Raw genomic sequence first — 23,021 nt, 5'->3', positions numbered from 1 at the left:
GGGAAAAGGCTGCATCTACCCTGGGGATTGCTATATCACTATACTCCCCAGGGTTTATAATAACTAAGCTCTTTTAAGAGCTGTTCCTGTTACGCTCTCTTGGAGGAAAGGTTCTCCCACTGGCTGGTCTCTGGTCTCGGGTCCAGGGTGGGTGGAGGATGGCAAGTTCCCAGCCAAACTGTAACGCTGGACTGGGGACTGCGGTGCTGATGGTGTCTGGTGGAGTGCTTGGGAGCCTCGGTGAGCACTAGAAGCATCCGTCGGCGGAGGTACCCAACCGGGGTACAGGAAGCTTCGTTACATTGTCTTTACACCCAGCTAAAGATTCTGCAAACAGAAGTAAAATCTTTAGACATTGGATGTTCTTATTTTCCAAGAACATCAATATAATCAATATATTTAATACACTTTGATATTGCTAACCTCTCCTTTATTGATTCAGATTCAATTACAGAGTTTTCATTTTAGAACTTTAACATGCCCCCTTGGCATTTGAATGGCCCAGGCATCAGTCTGATTAGTTTTTTTTTGTGTAGTGTAGACACTCCCACAATAGAATAATTAGTTATAACTCACCATATTTTCTTATTATACGATGACATAATTGGCTTTACCTGCCCTTCTGATAGGGCTACATAACCTAGAGCACCGGATTTAAGAACTCACTGTTCGGACATTCTTTTCCCCTTGAAAAGCCGCCTCACCGGGGAAATGCACATTGGAGCTCGGTTCCGTCACCTAATTTAGCCGGGACACTACTAAACAATGAACCATTACTGCAGCATATTTCCTGATTTAAAGTTATATTATCCACGGCGAGACCCCAACCAAGCTGCAGCGGTTCGGTGGGGTCTGCAGTGCTTATGGTGTCTGGTGCAGTGCTGATGGTCCTTCGTGAGCGCTAGGAGCATCCTTTCTACGGTCCAACCATCAGCTAGCCTGGGGCAACCGTAACAGCATCTTTAAATAAATAAAATTCCTGTGTGTGTGATGTGTATTTGTTCTTAATTTTGTTTGTATGTTTGCACATGAGTATTTTTAAATAATATAGCTTCCTAATTAGGCATCCTTAAATATGGCAATGCCAAGTGACGATAGACCATTAGAGAGTTATCTACTAAACTGCTGTAATTTCAAAATGAAGAAAATGGCTTCCCTTAGTTCTGACCTTTCAGCTTTTTAGTAAAAGCTGCAGACAAGAGAAATGCAGCTTTTACAAGCTTTTTTAAATATACCCCTAAAGAGAACTTGCAGAAATAAATGCATGAATGTTTTCATTGTGGTTATTTCTTCTATTTCGTAAAATTAAAAAAAAATGAAAGAAATCAAGTTTTTCTTTAATATTAACACTGCAGCCCAAACTTTAGTCAAACGTGAATACTTTGGAACGATAAAGAACATTAGCACAATATCATCATTGAATGAAACATCTGCCAAATACAATAATGCCCTATGAAACCAAGTGTGTACTAAATACGCAAGCATAATAAATCAACCACTTTTAAAATATAAATATATAGTATATTATCTATATATTTTTAATTAGATACAAACACCATTTCTTATCTCGAAAAACATTGCTGGTTTGGAAAATTAATTAGAGAAATCACGAATTACAAGGGTCACAGCCGATTACAAAAATTAGAATCACCATACTGTCAAGCATATAAACGTGACTCGCTTCTCTGCCTAGACAAGTCAAGTCATTGATTTCTTCTTGTGTAAATTGTATGACTGTCTACCTGTATATCTTTGTGACTGTTTGCTTGAATAACTGTTTCTGTTTGCCTGTATGAACGTGTGCCTTTATGTTTGTGTCTTTTGCATGTATTTCTTTTTAGCTGTATATCAATGTCATGATGGCTAGGGGATTAATGCGGCACACAAATGGACTGGGAACACAAAACAAGTGGCTGGGGGTGAAAGAGACACAAAGGGAATGAGGGAAAAAAGAGACACATGCAAGGGCTGGGGATGAAAGAAACACAGCATTGGGATTAAAGGAGACACAAAAAAGGGTCTGAGAGTGAAAAAAAACACAGACACAGTGACTGGAGGGGACACACTCACAGGGGCTGGAGGTAGAAATAGCCAAAGGAGCAGTGGGGAGAAAGAGCCAAACAAAGGGGCTGTGGGGAAAGAGCCAAACAGTGCGCTGGGGTTGGAATAAAAACCACACAAAGGATCTGGGGAGGGGAGAAAGAGCCACACAAAAAGGCCGGGGAGGGAAGAAAGAGCCACACAAAGGGGCTGGCGAGGTGGAGAAAGGGCTACACAAAGGGGCTGGGATAGGGAGAAGGAGTCACACAAAGGGGCTGGGAAGGAGAGAAAGAGCCACACAAAGGGGCTGTGGGGGAGAAAGAGACACACAAAGGGGCTGTGGGGGAGAAAGAGACACACAAGGGGGCTGGGGGAAGAAAGAGCCACACAAAGGGGCTGGGGGAGAAAGAGCCAAACAACAGGGCTGGGGGGGAGAAAGAGCCACACAAAGGGGCTGTGGAGGAGAGAAAGAGCCACACAAAGGGGCTGGGCAGGTAGTGAGAGACACAAATAGGCTGGGGAGAAAATTACACAAAGGGACTGGGTGGAGTAAAATACACAGAAAGGGACTGGTAGGGAAGTAAGACACACACACACAAAGGGAGTGGGTGGAGAAAAAGCCACACAAAAGGGCTGGTGGGGATGTAAGAATACACACACACACAAAGGGACTGGTCGTGAAGTAAAAGACACATAAGGGAAGTGTAAGACACACAAAAAGGGGAAAAGATATACTAACGGGCATAAGACATTCATAAGAGGTAGTAAGAAACACAAAAGGTGCTAAAGGAAAAGCACTATCAGAAATCCATGATTGATGTTGAGAAAGCACCAGGGAGGTGCGAAAACGCGTCCAGGGTTCGAACATCAATTTTTTTTCGGGTAGTGGTGTGGGTGGTCTCTCCCCTGTCTGGCAGTAGCAGGTGTTATGACAACTTGTTATTCCTTCTATGAATTTGTCCCATTTTTGCAAAGTTTATGTCTTTTGCCTGGGAACCTGTGTTACTTTGGATACATCATGTTGTTTGTATGATATATTATGCCTGCTTAACCTTCAGCATTCATGAGGGCTGCCATGACAGTTTGATGCCATAAATTTATGGTTTTTATACTAATAAATGTGCACTTTTTCATATTTTCATTTTTTTCTGTGGATCATTGGAGATTACCCTTCTGTTCGTACTATTGTATTTTTTATTGTGAGACATTTTCTATTACTGAGAGAATTCCAGCACCAGGGTTTAAATCCCATTAATCTTATGACTTTAGTCTCTAATCACAAATTAAGAACTTACCTGGTACCATCGATAATATATAACTTGGTGTTGCGGCATCGTTTGTGTTTGGGATTTTATATCTCATCCACATTTTTTGTTTCAACCCATTTTCACATTTAATTTACTGGACATTTTTTAGTATCACTCCAATGGCAAATAACATGTAGGGTCACCTGACACGTTAAGGCAAAACATCTTAGGTGAGCCCTACACTAACAATTCACCTTGCTCTCTTCAGCTACCATGAAAAATCTCGTATGAGACACAGAGGGGTATTTTTGCTAACCCCTACATAATTATCCATCCTTAACAGGCAACACATGGGGTGGTTGGCAGCACTGTAATATGGATGTGTAAGATAAAAGCAAATACAAACATACAAAATTAAGCCCCTTGCTCAAACTCCCACTACTCCTAAGTGTGTACTCCATAGTACACGTATGTATGTATTGGCGCTGATGTGTACTATGGCCATTGCTGCCATCCAAAAGAAGTGGCAATTAGGGATTAATTTTGTATATTTGTTTTTGCTAAAAAGGTTAAGAAATTCAAAAAGGGGGCTGACACATGCAGGTGAAGATGCATTTTTTGGATTAGGGCGTCAAAATGAATCTTCGCCTGTGTAGTCAAAAATACACTGGCCCTGCCTGCATGGGAGCACTTCACCAAGCTAGGCAATCCTCCATGATGCGGACATGCTGGCTTCACTGTCAGCACATTATCATCTGATTTGAGCCTTAACCAATCTATTCCTAAATTCCCCCAGCAAGTGTCATGGTACTTGGGCCATTACAGCGTTGCTCTGCCATGAAAATACAGTGTGCCGCTCCTGTGGCACTTTTGACACTCTGCTTCCTTTCAGTGCCCTTGATAATATTTTCTCACACTTCTATGCCAATGATGCCGTACATCTTCTAGACCTCTATGCCACTGTCGGTGCCAACAATCAGCCGAGAAAGGGAAACGTTCACTAAGCACAGTTTTGGGCTCCTCCTCCCAACTGGAGTGAGGGTTATATATTCATTTGCACTTTTTTGTCATTCTTCACTATTTTTTCCAATTTGGTTTTACTCTAAAACCTTTTCTCCATCTCACTCCAGGTATCCATTGTGTTGTTCTGATTTCCAAGTACAGGGGTTTATAAAGATGTTGTTTTCCTGTAAGAAAAGAAGAAGAATTGTACTAGCTTATTATAGCAACCTAAATAAAAACAAAAACATAAAAATGTACATAATTTACCTTTTTTTTTTGCACTGCAATTTTCTGTTACCCAGCATGCAGTCTGTAGTACATAAAATGTACATTGAAAATACATGAGTAAATGCAAAAATGTGACTTTCTAAGCTATTCACTAAAGTGTGAGCAATGCAAAGTGAATTTTAAATTCAAGGCAATTATGATTCCACTTCAACTCTTCAGGCCTTAAATGTTGAATAATCAAAATCTCACAATTTAGTTAATACAGTGAGGGAAAAAAAGAATTTGATCCTCTGCTGATTTTCAACATTTGTCCACTGACAAAGAAATTATCAGTCTATAATTTTAATGGTAGGTGTATTTTAACAGTGAGAGACAGAATAAAAAAAAAAAATATCCAGAAAAACGCATGTAAAAAAAAAAGGTATACATTTATTTGAGAGAAATCACTCTTTTGTAGGAGCTCAGTATTTTAGTGTCTCTGAGCAGGGCCATCTTTAATGATGATTGGACCCTGGGCAAGCGTTTGCTTGGGCACCCTGGACCCTGACCTCCCCCCCTTAACCCCTTAAGGACCAAACTTCTGGAATAAAAGGGAATCATGACGTGTCTCACACGTCATGTGTCCTTAAGGGGTTAAAGGGTGACAGTGCCCGACTGGGTCCCTCCTGATACAAGCCCACCAGATGGACCTAAGTGCATGGGCCACCCGGTGGGGTTCAGAGGACAAAAAAAAAAAAGAAATTGATGAGGGCAGCAGGGCCCCCGGGGGATCTGCCTTGGACCCCCCAGGAGAAACTGGGCCAGGGGGGGCTGCTGCCCCGTTTGCCCCTGTGTCTGAGTTTATAACAGAGCTCAGCAGCAATAATACTCTCAGTAATTTGTCTTTAAACTACACTAAATGTGTTTAGAAATTTGTGAATAAGATACACTGTTCATGGTATAAGCTACATTTTAGTTACATAAATTGATTTAAGTAAGTCATCAAAAATTTCTCAGAACAGTCCGCCCCTGGCCACATACCCACTAACAATCAAGTGCCCCCCATTTCGTTTGAAATGTTTTAACTTTACAAACAGGACATAAGAGTAACGTAAGCATTTGTCTACACTTGTGATATCATTGCAAATATAATTCAGTTTCCAATTAATACTTTATATTAATATCACGCAGCTTTAAAACATTCCCTCCTGCTGAGGCTTAATGGACCTTCTCGCTGGCAAAATTGATCTCCTTGTAGAACAGAGAAGAAAATTACCAAATATGACACAGGGAAATAGCTGCACAAAGTGAATGTCTAACCATAATTACGATTTCTGATATTTTTCTCACCTGTTATTGTTAAAGGATCAAACTAACACAGGTGTTTAGCGCGATAATGTTTTATACATATATATATATTTTTTTGTAAGATAAGTACTACTCTTTTATTTTATTTCACAATCTATTTAAATGAGAGAATTTCCAATGTAACATCCACAGAGTATTCCTTTATGTGAGATTTTCTCTCACAACTGCCTCTGCACATGTCATACGTCAGTAGCTGAACCTTTAATAGCTGCTCTGGTCATTTCAATACCCTTATGTGAAGTACAGTCAATAAACAGTGAGGACTAGAAAATAGGACTCTGAGGGACAATTAAAAAAAAAAGTGTGCCTTTTTAAACAAACCTGTCTATCCTTCATCGCATGTGTACATTGTATTTATTAACAAGTAAAATGCTTTCGGTTGCATAGAAGGTACAATTTATTGTTAAGTAACGATATCCCACAATAATTATTGCACTACATACATCTATGTGAATATACAATATAATTTGCAACAGATGCTAACGAGTGAATCAATTAGCTAGATATGTACTTAAATCTACTTTCATTTATATGATCATGAAGTGCATTTTCTGGCCAGAGGATATACACATGTATAGCTCTACAACTTGTTTTTCCTTATGGCTGTAGCCCAGTGACTGTAGGATGACTGCAGGAAGCACAAAGTTATGTATTATCATTTATGTATCTGGGCACCTCTCAGACAGACCTCCATCGTGGGATTGCCCATCACAATAAACACCATGCCATGTGTACGTACTAGAATCAAAACTCACTGCTCGGGGTAAAGGAGGGTGAGACAAGACTGTTGTGGTAAATATTCTTTGGGGAAGTGACCGGTGAAATGGTCGTTTGATGAACATGAGGTGGGGAAGTGCATATAAAAAACTGAAAATGTGAGTATATTCTGACAGTTTAATAGAAATAAGCAGTTAAATGTAGCAAAAAAAAAGGAACATTTAATTAGAACAAACATCGCTGCTTAATTAAGCAAAATATGAAAGAAACTGAAAAGTACGAAAGATCTGAATTATAACTTTAAAAGCCAAATAGCACCAACTACACCAACTACTGTCATTTTTTAGAGAAACACGTGCACTAAAAGAAACTGTGGCTAAGAACACAGAGGCGGGCTTGACAGGCACTTTTAATCTTATCATATTCTTTAATGTCACAATTTAAAATTTTACAGTCAGTGGATAAATACAGAGAGGAAACCAAGCTGATTGCCCATTCTAAAACATTTCCCCACCCAGTACTACAGGGAAAGCAGTTACAAGGTAATTTATATTAAAGGGTTTGATTTTTTTTTGGGGGGGGGGGGGGGGGGGAATAATGGAATTAGCTCTCAAATATATAAACTTTTTAAATAGAGTTAAAATTGTTAAATAAAAAAGCGAAAATAATACTAAAAATATAAAGAATACTGGTAAAACTATAATAAATTATTAGCTGCTAAACATATAAAAGATTGTTCCTAAAAGTGTAAGCACTTAGTAGATCGGTCTAGGGCCGGTGCAAGGATTTTCGCACCCCCCCCCCATATGTCCTGCCCACCATGTGACATCACAATGCCCCGCCCATATGCTCTGCCATATGGGCCAACGCCAGTTAGGCACAAAGTGTAGTATCCAAGGATCTACTCGCTGCAAAATCTCGTGGTCACTACTTTATCCTAATTCTCCTTGACCTGTCTGTGGCTTTTGACACTGTTGATCATCAACAGCTTCTTCTCATCGTCCGCAATATCAGTCTACACGATATTGCTCTCTCCTGGTGCTCCTCCTACCTCTCCCAGCGCTCTTTCGGTGTTTCTTTCTCTGGCTCTGCTTCTTCTCCCCAACTCCTCTCTGTTGGTGTCCCCCAAGGTTCAGTCCTTTGTCCCCTACTGTTCTCCATCTATACTGCCTCCCTTGGTAAACTGATTAGCTACTTTGGCTTCCAATATCATTTCTATGCAGATGACATGCAAATCTACCTGTCCTCTCCTGATCTCTCCCTTCAAGCCTCATGTTCAGTCTATCGCCAAATCCTGTCGTTTCCATCTCAAAAACATTGCGCGCATCCACCCTACTTAACGCCAGATGCGACTAAGGTGCTGGTCCATTCCACTGTCCTTTCTCCCTTGACTACTGTAATCCGCTTCTCAGTGGTCGTACGTGCTCCCAACTTGCACCGTTACAGTCCATAATGAATGCGGCGGAGAGGCTTATCTTACTGTCCGCCCGCACCTCCCACGCCCCACCCTTCTGTCAGTCCCTACATTGGCTACCTGTAAGATATAGGGCTCAATTAAAAATTCTGGTTCTTGCTTTAAAATCTCTACATAATGCTGCTCCCACCTATTTATCCTCCCTAATACACAAGTATGTCCTGTCTAGGCCCTTACGATCTTCTGTCCATACTCCCACCTCTGATGCTTGCCTTTAAGACTTCTCGAGGGCTGCACCGCTCCTGTGGAACTCGCTTGCTCCCTCCGTTAGATGCTCACCCAGTCTCCAATCCTTCAAAAAATCATTAAAAACCCACTTCTTCATAAAAGCGTATCAATTAAACTGTTAATAGCTCCCGACTGATTCCTCTTTTGCAACTGTCACTAGTCTAATACTATCCTTACCTTTTTGTGTCATTTTACCCCACTCCCTCTAGCATGTAAGCTCATTGAGCAGGGCCCTCAACCCCTCTGTTCCTGTGTGTCAAACTTGTCTGGTTACAACTACATGTCTGTTCGTCCACCCATTGTAAAGCGCAGTGGAATTTGATGGCGTTATATAAATAATAACATAATAATAATAATTTTATCTGAACAGGCAGTGTGTTTACATTAAAAAGCCTGCAAGCACAGGCTATAGACACCAGAACCACTACATTAAGCTGTAGTGCTTCTGGTGACTATAGTGGCCCTTTAATGTGAGGTAAATTAGATATTAGTGCCACTAATAATATACTAGATTGCCTACTTACCACCAGATGAGGACAAGAGGGTGATGATGGGCTCAGACCAGTGGTGTATCCTGGTTTTGTGCTGCCCTAGGCAGGACAAAACTCAGGCGCCCCCCTCCCGCCCGCGCCACTCCCATCCAACCCTTCCCCCCGCCCGCACCACCCCCACCCTTCCCCCGCCCCGCCTTCTAAATACACACACACACATTCACTTACAGATACGCATACACTAGCTAACAGAAACACACACTTGCTAACAGAAACACACACACACTTACAGACACACTCACACTCACTAACAGACACACACTCACTAGCAGATACACACACACTCACACTAACAGACACACACACACGCACTAACAGACATACATACACACACACTAACAGACATACACACTAACAGACATACATACACACACACTAACAGACATACACACACACACACTAACAGACATACACAGACACACTAACAGACATTCACACACACACACTAACAGACATTCACACACACACTAACAGACACACACACACACACTAACAGACACACACTAACAGACATACATACACACACACACACTAACAGACATACACAGACACACTAACAGACATTCACACACACACACTAACAGACATACACAGACACACTAACAGACATTCACACACACTAACAGACATACACACACACACACACACACACACACTGACATACAGACACTCACACACACACACTAACAGACACACACACTAAGACATACACACACACACTAACACACACACACACACTAACAGACATTCACACACACACACACACACTAACAGACATTCACACACACACACACACACTAACAGACATACACACATACTCACTCACTCACATATTTAACACTGGCGGGCGGCTGGCGAGGGAGCACTTCCTCTGAGCTGTCTGCTCAGCTCCCTCACGCGCCGCACAGTGAGGCTGGGAGGCGGAATATGACATCATATTCCGGCTCCCAGCCTCACGCTGCAGCGCGCGAGGGAGCTGAGCAGACAGCTCAGAGGAAGTGCTCCCTCGCCGGCTGCCCGCCAGCACTGCCCAGCAGACCGCCCGCACAGACGGCATGTCAGTTAGCCGCAGACCGCATTACAGGAACTTCTATTTCCTCTACCCGGCCGCTGGCAGATTGAAGGGAAGCGCTCACTGAGTGAGCACTTCCGTCATTCTGCCGGCGGCCGGATACAAGAAAAATAAGTTCCTGTCCCACGGTCCACTCCGCCCGGCCACGTTACATTGAGTGAGCAGCAGGAGGGAGCGCTGTGCGCTTCCCTACTGTCAGTCATCTAAATCTAGCGCCCTCTGACCCGGTGCGCCCTAGGCAACTGCCTAAGTCGCCTATAGGACGCGCCGGCCCTGGATCAGTCCCATAGTAAATTCTAATGGGTTCTAATACAGATATATTAGCAATATTGTGCAGAGCCTATATATCTATACACACTTCCCCAGTGGTGTGCAAGAGATATATATATATATATATATAAAAAAGAAACCAAAATATATATATATATATATATATATATATATATATATGAAGCAATAAGATTTTTACAGATTTTTTCATATATATATATATATATATATATACACGGTATATATACCGTATATACTCGAGTATAAGTCGAGTTTTTCAGCACATTTTTTGTCGAGTCACTGTCTGTATTATGACAATTTACATTGCCATAATACAGACAGGGGGCTGGCAGAGAGCGCTTACCTCTCCTGCAGCTCCTGTCCGCTCCCTCCTCCTCCGCGCCGGTGCGGTCAGCTCCCCTGTCAGCTCACAGTGTAAGTCTCGCGAGAGCCGCGGGGTCATAGTGCGGCTCTCGCGAGACTTAAACTGGGACTTGCAGAGGGAGCTGGCCGGACCGGCGCGGAAGAGAAGAGAGCTGACAGGAGCTGAAGAAGAGGTAAGTGCTTCCTGCCAGCCCCCTCCACTGAACTGCCAATGCCACTGGACCGCCAGGGAGTGAGAGCCATGCCCTGCCATGTATCAAGCAGGAAGGGGGGACGAAAAAAAAAATATATATAATAATAAAATAAAATAACATTAAAAATAATAATAAAATACAAAAATAATAATATAACAAAAAAAAATAATTTAAAAAAATAATAAAAATGCCCACCCCCTACCAAGGCTCTGCAACACATACACAAACACACACTGCATCACACACACACACTGCATTCATTATATACACACTGTAAATAAATATTAAAATATTTTTTTTTAGGATCTAATTTTATTTAGAAATTTACCAGTAGCTGCTGCATTTCCCACCCTAGTCTTATACTCTGCTTATATTCGGGTCGGCTTATACTCTAGTATATACGGTGTGTATATATATATATATATATATATATATATATACACACGGTATATATATATATATATATATATATAGTATTAGATAGGAATATACCAATAAACATAAATGGTATAAAGTAATTAAAATGTATTATGTTTTAAAACAGGGGTAATTCTAACTATTGCTATAAATAGCTGCTAACAGTAAAAATAAGTGATGATGAGTTCCAGTAATCACTAGATGATGCAACAGAGTCAGTGATATAAAGAAAGTAAAGTGTTCCTGTGGAATATATTACCACTCCTTCAGTATGGCAATTAGAGGCTTAACTGCTGGATAATATCCTTATGAAGGTGATGATTTAAAAGCTTGTTCTTGTGTCCAGATAGATACTTTTGTAGCAGATGGACGTTAAATGCCGGAATCCCAGCCACAGTGAAAGTTTCTTAGAGTTAGCAGATGGCTTTAGTAAGCACGGTAGATAAATCTCTGAAACAATGTTGCAATTAGCCTTATCTCCACTTCTATGCGTTTCACCTGATCTCCGCAGGCTTTTTCAAGATCGAAAAAAGCCTGCGGAGATCAGGTGAAACGCGTAGAAGTGGAGATAAGGCTAATCATCACCTTCATAAGGATATTATCCAGCAGTTAAGCCTCCAATTGCCATACGGGTCTTGCTGCCTGTGAAGGAGTGGTAATATATTCCACAAGAACACTTTACTCTCTTTATATCACTGACTCTGTTGCATCATCTAGTGATTATTGGAACTCATCATCACTTATTTTTACTGTGTTAGCAGCTATTTATAGCAATAGTTAGGAAATGCCCGTGTTTTAAAACATAATAAATTTTTATTATTTTATACAATTTATGTTTATTGTTTTATTCCTATCTAATACTAGATCTATCATGTCTTGATCCTGAGGAAAGTCCCCTAGAGGGACTGAAACGTAGATCTTTTTAATATTGAACAATAAAGCATTGAAGATTTTAAACTACAATCCGTTATTGCAGTTATACTTTTGCTTTTTGCTTGGATAGTATTGGGCCCTGGCTGGCACCCGGTATTTTGGAAGATTATAGCTTGAGTGCAGCTATATATATCTGTATTAGAACCCATAAGAATTTACTATGGGACCGATCTACTAAGCGCTTGTGCTTTTTAAAGCTTTAGGTTTGGCCCACATGGGTATTTTATCTGGTCCCTATTGGCTGACATCAAAGTGCCAAAATATGGGCCCTGTTAAGAACCACTGGCATACAGAGTACATGTTCTCTTTTAGAGATGGCCATGGAAATAAAGATGAAAATTAAATATTCTTAAAAATGGTATATGCATTCTCCATCACATGACTCACCATCACTAAGTAGTGAAACATAATTGTGGTTTTTACAAATCAGAATCTAGTTTATATTAAACTACGGTATGTGCACTTCTTTAACAAGGTGATCAATCTTTATGTTTTGGGATTTATAAAAAATAAGAAAACATTCATATATACTTTGAGTGTGTCAAAAATTATACACTAGGGGTAGGGGGAATTTCCAGTAAAATCTGTCTCAATATAAACTGGAAAAGGTGAACTTCAAATGAGGTATAATCTGCATGGACTTTTCCGTATCAAAACAAACTTTTAATAACGATTTTTAAAGCGCAGTACCATTCCTGGATTTTCTTTTCACAAAGGAAGAGTAGTGTTAAATGAAACTACGCATTTGACATTTTATTCAGTGCTCTTGTCAGCTCATCTCCCAAAACTAGACAACATTTCATTCACTTCAGACTGCTTTACATCTCAGTGCCCTTTACGGTGAGAGGATTCAATCACCATGCAACGCAAGCACTAACTCAAAAATAAGCAGCGCTAATGCCCGCAAAATCAGTACTCTGTATTCATACCATATTACATATGCAATTACTTTCCTCCCGTGTCCAATCTGTGTGCTCCGTCATGAACATGGCAGTCTGACAGAAATTGTTTTGCTTATGTTTTTTGGAAAATTAAACCTTTCCTTCAAGCGTTATTTACGTATTATAATAGAACCCAGGATGTCAAACAAGCAGGCAGATGTGACTGCACACTTTACAGAAGGCTGTTAAGCATTCACCAAATAGATTACAGATCAGACTGGCAGGGGTGGACAATGAAAACAATGGGGCAATGCAGGGACCTCTCCAGAATTAAACGCCGTCATCTCTTAGAGTTAGAAAGAATGTGCATGAAATAATCAAATGAATAATTCCAGCAATAAACATGTTAATTAATGCAAAAAAATATTTTATTTAAAAAAAAAAAAAAAAGAAAAAAGTCTGTACATTAGTTCAAAGTAACAAAAAAAATAGAATCAATTTTTTCATCTGTTGGGAAGTGACAAATACATGTTTATACAACACAATATAATTGAAGTTAACACAGCACAAAGCAAGCGAAATACTGCCATCAATTGGCCATTTTAAAGTATATACCAGTAGCTGTTATATATTTCCAAAGTAGGATCTACACACTATACATTTGATCTTTTCAGAAACTGAAAACACCATGAGAATACTAAGAAAGGATAATATTAATGGGACTGAAGCATATCATGCTTTTTCGTAAAGATATTAACTGAACAGTATATCCATTCATTATTGCTAATAAAGAAAAAAAACACAAACTGCATTAAAGGTAGGCATTAAAACACCATAGCGTTAGGAATGCAAACACGTATCCCTAATGCTATAGTTTTACCCTAAAAAAAAAAAACTGAAGTTTTACTTAAATGATATCCCGCAGTGCACTGGCCTTGCCATTGCCACCTGGCCTCCTAATCAGTCTAGGCCAGGGATAGGCAACCTTCGGCTCTCCAGATGTTGTGGACTACATCCCCCATAATGCTCTTACACACATAATGCTGGCAAAGCATCATGGGAGGTGTAGTCCAAAACATCTGCAGAGCCGAAGGTTGCCTATCCCTGGTCTAGGCATTGGAAAGCAAGTCGCAGACACTGCAAAATGCCTCAATGCACCATTCAACTACTCATTATGAGAAGCATTTGATTGAATAATTAAGTCTGCATTTGTTACTGCAGCTGTAGCACCTCTTGTGGCTGCCAGGAAAACAGCCACTAGTGGTGTGGTAACACTTCAATGAAAACATTGCAGGTTTCAAACGAAAGGCGCACTGCACCCAGAGCATTGCATTGGAGTGGTCTGGGTGCCTTTAAAGGAATACTCCTGGAACTGGAAGCTCCTGTAACAATCTTCCATTAGGTCAACTGAACTAAACTTTGCAGCCAATGAGCCCCTCCCTACATTGTTGGCTTAACTCAGTGCAGGAGCTTCTGGCTGCAGTGGACCCCATGAAAGTTGTCAAACTGTTCTGAAGGTGGTGGTGTACCAGGGTACTACAGGCACATAACCACAACAGCAAGCTCAATGGGACTGACGGGAGGCTGTGCAATACATGCTGACAGACACCAAATATTCACAGATTTAACAATAGCCAGCTAAGGAGCACTCGTTCCTGGCTAGTTAATATTGCTGCTGGAGGTGTTAGGAGTTAAACTTTAGATTTGAAATGTTTCAAGCTAAAACACTGCACATACAGAATCCAAGCACCATGACCAATTAAGTCACTTAAGTGCTCATGGTGCTTCAAGTAACCCTTCAGTCATTTCAAGTAGACATGGTGCCTGGAGTTATAAAAATGTTGCACATAGAGAGTTTAACCCCTCTGCTGCCAGAGGTGTAACCCCACCATTTGGGCATCATTAGCCAGTCCTGTTCCAGGTTGAATATTGTGAGTTTGGTTCAAAGTTAGCATCTAACCAGCACGGTGGCGGGACATAACCTGTTATGCGTCGTCAATGTCTTTCCCCCTAACCTAGGAAGTGATGTCAATCGAGAAAGATCGGGCTGCAAGGAGAACTTAGCCCTGTGGCAGATGCTATCTTTTATTTAAGATTGAGGAAGGGGACCAGGATATGAAGATTTAATCTAACAAAAACAATGTTTTAATAAAAACACTGGTTTTTGGTTGGAGAAAGCCTATAAACTTTATTTTTCATTACTCACAAATACATATTTGTTATTTTAAACAATCAATTCCAGCAGTGATTTATCTGGAAGCCATGTCCCCTAAATATTTAGACAATGTACACATTATGTATATGCATGCATATACAAAAGACACGAACAAAAACTCTAGATGTAATATGTTAAGACTTTGTTTCCAAACATTGTGTTAGAAATCTATGTTGGGAAGGATAAGGTACCTCTGGTAAAAATATATTGTTTATAAACTGTAATTTCACCAGGACAGTAATTAGATTTAATATATACCTACCTGAATTTGATTTTTTTTTATTTTGTTTTAGACAGTTTTTAAAAATCAGTAATATAAACAAGAATCCCCAATTCTTTCAATATTAATCTTGCATTATAAAAACTAAAAGGCTCTGGTCTTCAACTGTTTTTTATAAACCTAAATAATGCATCATACTGTCGTAGTCTCTAAGTGTATTTTTTTCATAATTAATAATCAATAGTTCAAATTCTGCCATCATGCACATACACAGAGCACCTCAACAATGCAGGGCTAATAATGGCCACCTAACAGAGCGAGAATAAGCCAAGAGATTCGCTTAACAGGGATATTCATTACAAAATAATACACAAGGCTATATTACATACATTATATTGTGTTCAATAAAAAAAGAATGATTTCTCTGGTTTAACAAAAATACTACACCTTTGCAAAGCAATCAATACATATTTAAACATATAAGAATTCTGTGTCAAAAATATTTTTTGTTACAAGAACGTTACTGTGCGTAATAGTAAGCTACTTACTGGAAAAAGGGGTTGGGGGAGGGGGGGACCAATAAATCACAAACCACCATTTGACAACTTTATGAAACAGTTACTTTTAATCTGTGCCCAGTTTGAAAACCTTCTAAATTCAAAAGGGGCAATCCAAGCATCATAACCAATATAGCGGGTACCATCCTTTAGTTCTGTGTCAAACCAGTGAAGAATGGTTAAACTCCAACAGAGGGGCCCCTAGATGCACATGGCTCTTCTGCTCAAGCAATATGGCTACTGTGGAAGTTACACTTCTGCATTAACAATATCAATTGTGTCCAAGTGGCATTTATCAGCTGATTGTATCAACTCACCCAGGAAATAAATGTTTTACAAACACAGATAGACCTGATATCTAATGCAAAAGTGTATCTTCTGTAACAGCAAAATGGTGAACAAGGGGTCTTTAGTGCTTACGGTGTTTAGAGAATTCCAGATCTTGAAATGCAATCCTCTTCCAAACAACGTGTGGATTACCAACCCAAAGAATGTCAGTCTGATTATCCATGTGATTCACAATAATCACTATGCAATGTGTAAAGGACGGACAATCTGTAGACTCCCAGTTATGATCCAACAAGTGTAGTAAAGCAACCAATTGGTCAATTTTGATTCCAAAACCATAAGTGCATAATTCTACATTTCAAAACTCACTAATACGAATTGTCTATTTGGTCAGGCCTGGTGCAAACCCTGAAGAGTTGTTCAACTCAAAATAAACGGTTTTGGTGCCAGGGCAACAAACAAGTGAGTCATCAGCTTACCACATAAATCTCTGGATTTCCTCATGATCAGGCCAATAAAAAGGCTTATTTAAGAACAGATGGAAGGTTACTAAGTTGACAGAGATATATAGAGCCAACTCCAGAAGAAGTTTGGTTACAGAAGGGATGGGTATGTTGAGCCTGAAGATGAGGTATGGTAGGATAAAGTAACGGAACTCCATTAATTTTTGAGGAACCGTGGCACCCAGTATACAGGTAAAAAACATCAGGAGCCATAAAATGGACTTGCTCTTCAGAGCATCGGCAAAGCTCCATGCAGCATATATATAGCCCGGAACTAAAATATATTTCACTAGTTCATGTCTCTGGAATATTTTCTTCCAGATGTAGAACGTGTAGTGGCGATTATCTGCAATCAAATATTGATGTACATATGTAAATTTCCAAATAAGAAATAAAGATATACAGGCTATTGCTATGTATAAGCAACAATGTCTTTTTAACGCCTTAATGAAATCTTTTTTCTTCTGTAAAGAAATCAGGTGAGGAAATGAAAAAACGAGCGTAAAAGCGAAGAAGTAAAACAACTGGGGAAAGTGAAAACAGACTTCATGGTTGCTTTTGTCTCCTACAACTATTCCACCATTAACAACAAGAAAACCCAAGAATGCAATAACTAAAATAACATACGGCCATGTTAACACAAGAAGAGTTAACACATTCTTAAAGGATAACATGTAACGAAGAATAAATATTATAATATCAGCAAATTCGAAAATTGTTCCTTTTTCCACTGGTTTTTCATCTTTCTTCTTCATGTGAATGTTCCGTGCTTTTGTCAGCTCATCTGCAATGACGTTTCCAGCACAGAAAATGATCCATATGATGTTTGTTTGCCGAAAACAGAAGGCGCAGAACCCTAAAAGGGCGGCACTCTTATGGTTCCCATAAAGGCACATTAAGTAAGTGAAAAGAACAAAAAACGTAGATCCAGAGTCTGTATAATAAAGGAAGGTAAAAAAATAAAGGGTGGGAAATAAGTACAAATTGAGGGCGGACAAGATTTTCCTGAAACTTGAAACCTAAAAGGAAAAAGAAAAGCTGAAATTAAAGTTTTACAATTAACAATGTTTGCATAACATGAATAGCACAATAAAAAAAAGCTGATTAAAGTGGCACTCAATTGCCCAAATTAAAGAAAACTAAACTAAAAAATAAATAAATTATTGTTTAGTAGATATACCCCATATGAAAAACCTGTACACATCCAACTATGCTTTTTTATTATTATTATTCTAATTGCTCTTTGTGCACATTTATGGATACAAGCCCTTTACCATAATGCTTTGGAACATGGGAGAATTCATCATTTAAAGCATTTTTTTTTTTTTTTTTTTAAATCTACTGACCTTCAATGAGGCTATGTGCTGGACTACAAGAGTTAACCAGTTAACCTATACACGTTGCCGAGTGGGCAGCTCCCCAGCCTGTTTCGGATAGAGTGTGGGGAGCCATACATGATGGATAGTGAGTCCCATTGATGTGTACCCAGGTGGAGATAGAACACCACTCCGTTTAAATACATGCAGTAATGAGGAGCTATGCTCTGCAAATTTGATATTTTTTGTAAAGAACCCTGATAGTGTGAAATCAATGTACACTATGTGATTTTCTTTTTTATTTCTTTACATGTGCCTTGTCTAATAGATAGTAGAGATTGTACTTGAACTTGTAAGAATTTATTAGAATCATGGAGATACTCTGAAGATTATCCAGAGATTGGTGGAAGCACACACTGGAGTGAGGCTTTGTGTGGAACGCACGCCGACCTCACCGGTGGAACACACACAGCGAGGACTGCAGCTCCAATCCATCACATCCACCAGGAGAACCACCATAGCCGCTAAATGCAGACTATCCAGAGCTACTGTTGGTATCATTTTTCTACAATTTGTTTATGCATCAATTTTGATTTTATCTACTGACTTATTAAAGCTGTTTGGAATTTTTTTTAACTCTTCTTTTATCCAGCGCAGAGTTGATATAGTACTGTGTTGTCCCTTCATTTTATTTTTTTTATTTTTTTATTTCCTTTGTATCATATTTACTGCTTTCTAGTAAATTATATAACACAGACATAGGGACCACACTGCTGTGTATTATCTATATACACAGCTTAGTGTGTCTATCCATATGCTACATTATGTGGACTTACTTCCATTTTTTTTGACTTTTTATGTGAACTCTTCTATCTAAAAGTTATAATCTTATGGGAATAATTTTGGACATTTGGACTATTATATTTTTTTAAAGCGTATTAACTTGAGCTACATCCTAGTTTATTTTATTTCTATTCTGCTACATTTGTGATTTACTATAGCTCCTGGAACCTTCACATCTTATTAATATATAATAAGATACCTAAGATACCTATTGACTTATAGATGATTGGTGACCCTCTTTCAGGTTTAAAGGACCACTTTAGTGCCAGGAAAACACTCGTTTTCCTGGCACTATAGTGCCCTGAGGGTGCCCCCACCCTCAGGGTCCCCCTCCCGCTGGGCTGGATGGAGAGGAAGGGGTTAAACTTACCTCTTTCTCCAGCGCCGGGCGGAGAGCTCTCCTCCTCCTCTCCTGAAGGCGCATGCACGGCATTTACAATGCTTTCCTATGGACACTGGCATCTTCTCACTGTGATTTTCACAGTGAGAAGCACGCAAGCGCCTCTTGCGGCTGTCAATGAGACAGCCACTAGAGGCTGGATTAACCCAAAAATAAACATGTTTACAGCAAAAAGGGTTAACCCTAGATGGACCTGGCACCCAGACCACTTCATTAAGCTGAAGTGGTCTGAGTGCCTATAGTGGTCCTTTAAGAGATACCCATTCAAAATTGTGGTTTTTATCTACTGTGCATCTAATTTCTCTGTACTTTTGCTCCCACTACCATTTGGTTTTAGCACTTTTTATTCTTGTGTTCCTAACACTTTTATTTGTATTCTGTGCCTTTCCTTTTCACTTTTTAGAATCGTGGTTTGTGCAATAATTCACATAATTTGGTTTATATAATGTTGGTTGATTGGTTGCTGCACTTTGTATTTGTTGGCAATAGATTATTAGTGCGTGCGTGTTTTTTTTTTTTTTTGGTTTTTTTTTTTACGATTATCAAACATACCTTGTGTTTGAAGTGAACCTGGCAAAAGATCAAATAAACCAGGTACAGATTTCCGAGACTGAAGAGAAGGTTTACAAAACGGAGCATTCCAGGAGAACAGACCACGGTTTCATTCCATCCAAAAATCCAAGCAACCGGTTTAACAATACCCACAGATGCCAGATATAAGCCAGGAAGGGTAGTGATCATGGGATCCCACTGAGAAAAAAAAAATGTATTTAAATAAGTAAAGGTGCCCCATTAAGGACCAATGACATAAATACGCATTAAACAAACATTCACTTACAAGATTAAAACAGGGGGAGGGGAGGGACCACCCACACCACTTCATTGAGGTAATAAATGCACAAGACTGTTTAGTGCTGTAAATGCCAAACAAGCAGGACATTCCATATGAGCATAAGTTCTTTAGGGATCAGCTTGTGTCCTTAAAGGGACACTACAGTCACCAGAACAACTACAGCTTATTGTATTTGTTCTGGTGAGTAGAATTGTTCCCTTTTCAGAGAAAACGCAGTGTTTAGATTACCGCCTAGTGATAACTCCACTGGCCACTCCTCAGATGGCTGCTAGAGGTGCTTCCTTGGCCATTCAGTGTCTCCACCCTCTGCATGCAGACACTGAACTTTCCTCATAGAGATGCATTGATTCAACTCATCTCAGGGCGTATATATATTGGCCAGGGCTGTGCTCCTTGACAGTCTCAGACAATCTTATGGGGAAGCATTGTGATGTCAGAAGACACAGGCAGTTTCAGAGGTAGAGCCAGCAGCTTCAGACTTGAATACGAGTAAGATGTTACTATATTTATGGAGGCAGTGGAGGGCCAGGGGGGCTAGATGGTGGTATTAATACTACAGGGTCAGGAATACAGGTTTGTGTTCCTGAAACTATAGTGTTCCTTTAAAGAGATACACAAATTTCATAAAGCACCAAAGAGATATCAGATTAACAACAGATTAAGGCTATTGTGGAGTTACTGTCTTTTAAAAGAAGAATCAGCGGTCTGTAATATCGGTATGGAGAACTTTTAACATATTGTAGAAAACATTTTCCATTTTACCTAAATCATAAATATTAATTTAAACGAATTTAACTCAAGCATTTTCCTACACTTAGAACTAAAAAGTGTCTGCATTAAAGTGTCTGAAAAGATTAGATCATAATCACAATTGCCCAATTCACTGTATAAATGAAGTAAAATGTACCGTATATACTCGAGTATAAGTCGACCCGAATATAAGTCGAGGCCCCTAATTTTACCTAAAAAAAACTGGGAAAACTTATTGACTCGAGTATAAAACTAGGGTGGGAAATGCAGCAGCTACTGGTAAATTTCTAAATATAATTAGATCCTAAAAAATTATTGTAACGGACCATTTCAGCAGACAAGGGGTTAAAATCAGTTTAGGCGATATGCCCCTTTCTGAGAGACAGGCACAGCTACTGCAGAACACCAAACTCCCGAACTGGATACAAAATAGCACTCCAAACTGGAATCTCACGAATAGCTGCTAGCAGACGAACAGGAAAAGCATACATCAGCTTACACTCCTAGCAATCAGTCTCCAACAGCATACAGTGAATCACTCCAAGAACGAGACAAGGCTCCGTGTTGAGGTTCAAGCAGTGGTCTGAGGTGCTGGCACACCCAGCCTGGTTTTTATTACAGTCAGGTACAAACAGAACACACCCAGGGGGAGGTATAAAACAACCAATAACATAATAGTACAGCCCACAGCAGGGCCGGACTGCGAGAAAAATTCGTCCCGGGCATTTTTTATCACAGCGACCCACTAAGAAGGGGGCGGGGCAGAGGAGGTGTGTTTTGTCATCACCAATGACAAACACGCCCCCTCTCAAAGTGAGCATGTTGGTTCAATGCTCTTCCAGGGCAGACCATGCACAGAGCTCTGCTGAAGAGCTCTAGCATGAGAAAAAAAGTCCTGTATTTGTTCTGCACAGCGGAAGCAAATTTAATAACATGCTTGCACTGTGTTTCCTTGCAATTTGTCTCTGGTGTCTCTATAAATGGATACCAGGAGACAAAAATGCCATTAAAGAGTACTGTGCATGTGTTTGGAGCCTGCTTGTGGTATTGCGTGTGTGTAGAGTGAGCGGATTGTGGTGTGGTATTGTGTAATAAGGTTGGTTTTAGTCATGTTGTGTTTGTGGTGTAATGTGATGCATATGTAGCTAGGGGCTGTAGAGAATGTGTGTGTGTATAGGGGATATATCAAGTGTGTACATACAGGCTATAGTGTGTGTGTGTGTGTGTGTGTATAGGTGATGTAGTGTTTGTAGAAAGTATGTGTTTGCTTACAAGGAATCTAGTGTGTGTGTGTGTGTGTTAAGAGTGTAGTGTGTGTGTATATATATATATATATATATATATATATATATATATATATATATATATATATATATATATTTATATATTAGTCTAGTGTGTGTTTGAAGGACCCAGAATGTGTATAGGAGATCTAGTGAGTGTGTATTTATAACGGATTCAGAGTGTATATAGGGATCTAGTGTGTGTATATGATCCAGAGTTGGGTAAGGGATCTAGTGTGTGTCTGGAATGTAATGTGTTTGGGGTGCAGTATGTGTGTGAGGGGTGCTGTGTGCGTATGTATATAGATATAGATATATTTGGAAGTAGTGTGTATGTAAGGGGTGCAGTATGTGTGTGTGACGGTGCGGTGTGCGAGAGTTCTGTGTGCGAGAGTTCTGTGTGCGAGAGTTCTGTGTGCGAGAGTTCTGTGTGCGAGAGTTCTGTGTGCGAGAGTTCTGTGTGCGAGAGTTCTGTGTGCGAGAGTTCTGTGTGCGAGAGTTCTGTGTGCGAGAGTTCTGTGTGCGAGAGTTCTGTGTGCGAGAGTTCTGTGTGCGAGAGTTCTGTGTGCGAGAGTTCTGTGTGCGAGAGTTCTGTGTGCGAGAGTTCTGTGTGCGAGAGTTCTGTGTGCGAGAGTTCTGTGTGCGAGAGTTCTGTGTGCGATGTGTGTGAGAGTGCTGTGTGTGATGTGTGTGAGAGTGCTGTGTGTGATGTGTGTGAGAGTGCTGTGTATGATGTGTGTGAGAGTGCTGTGTATGATGTGTGTGAGAGTGCTGTGTATGATGTGTGAGAGTGCTGTGTATGATGTGT

At 39.9% G+C, this 23,021-nt stretch overlaps 1 protein-coding gene across 1 annotated transcript in view; it reads right to left on the bottom strand.

The window, feature by feature from the left end:
• Positions 1 to 15,793: 15,793 nt before the first annotated feature.
• The window catches only part of ALG10 (ALG10 alpha-1,2-glucosyltransferase), a 29,678-nt gene continuing 22,450 nt past the window's right edge, over positions 15,794 to 23,021 (bottom strand). Inside the window, exons 3-4 of the mRNA XM_063448065.1 lie at positions 19,880 to 20,077; positions 15,794 to 17,787 (exon numbers count right to left, since the gene is read on the bottom strand). Of these exons, the coding sequence (XP_063304135.1) occupies positions 16,741 to 17,787; positions 19,880 to 20,077 (1,245 nt within the window). The 3' untranslated portion in view covers positions 15,794 to 16,740. The remainder of the gene's footprint in view (positions 17,788 to 19,879; positions 20,078 to 23,021) is intronic.

Source organism: Pelobates fuscus, chromosome 3 (assembly GCF_036172605.1).
Source record: "Pelobates fuscus isolate aPelFus1 chromosome 3, aPelFus1.pri, whole genome shotgun sequence".
Classification (NCBI taxonomy): domain Eukaryota; kingdom Metazoa; phylum Chordata; class Amphibia; order Anura; family Pelobatidae; genus Pelobates; species Pelobates fuscus.
This window is presented reverse-complemented; position numbering and strand designations above follow the sequence as displayed.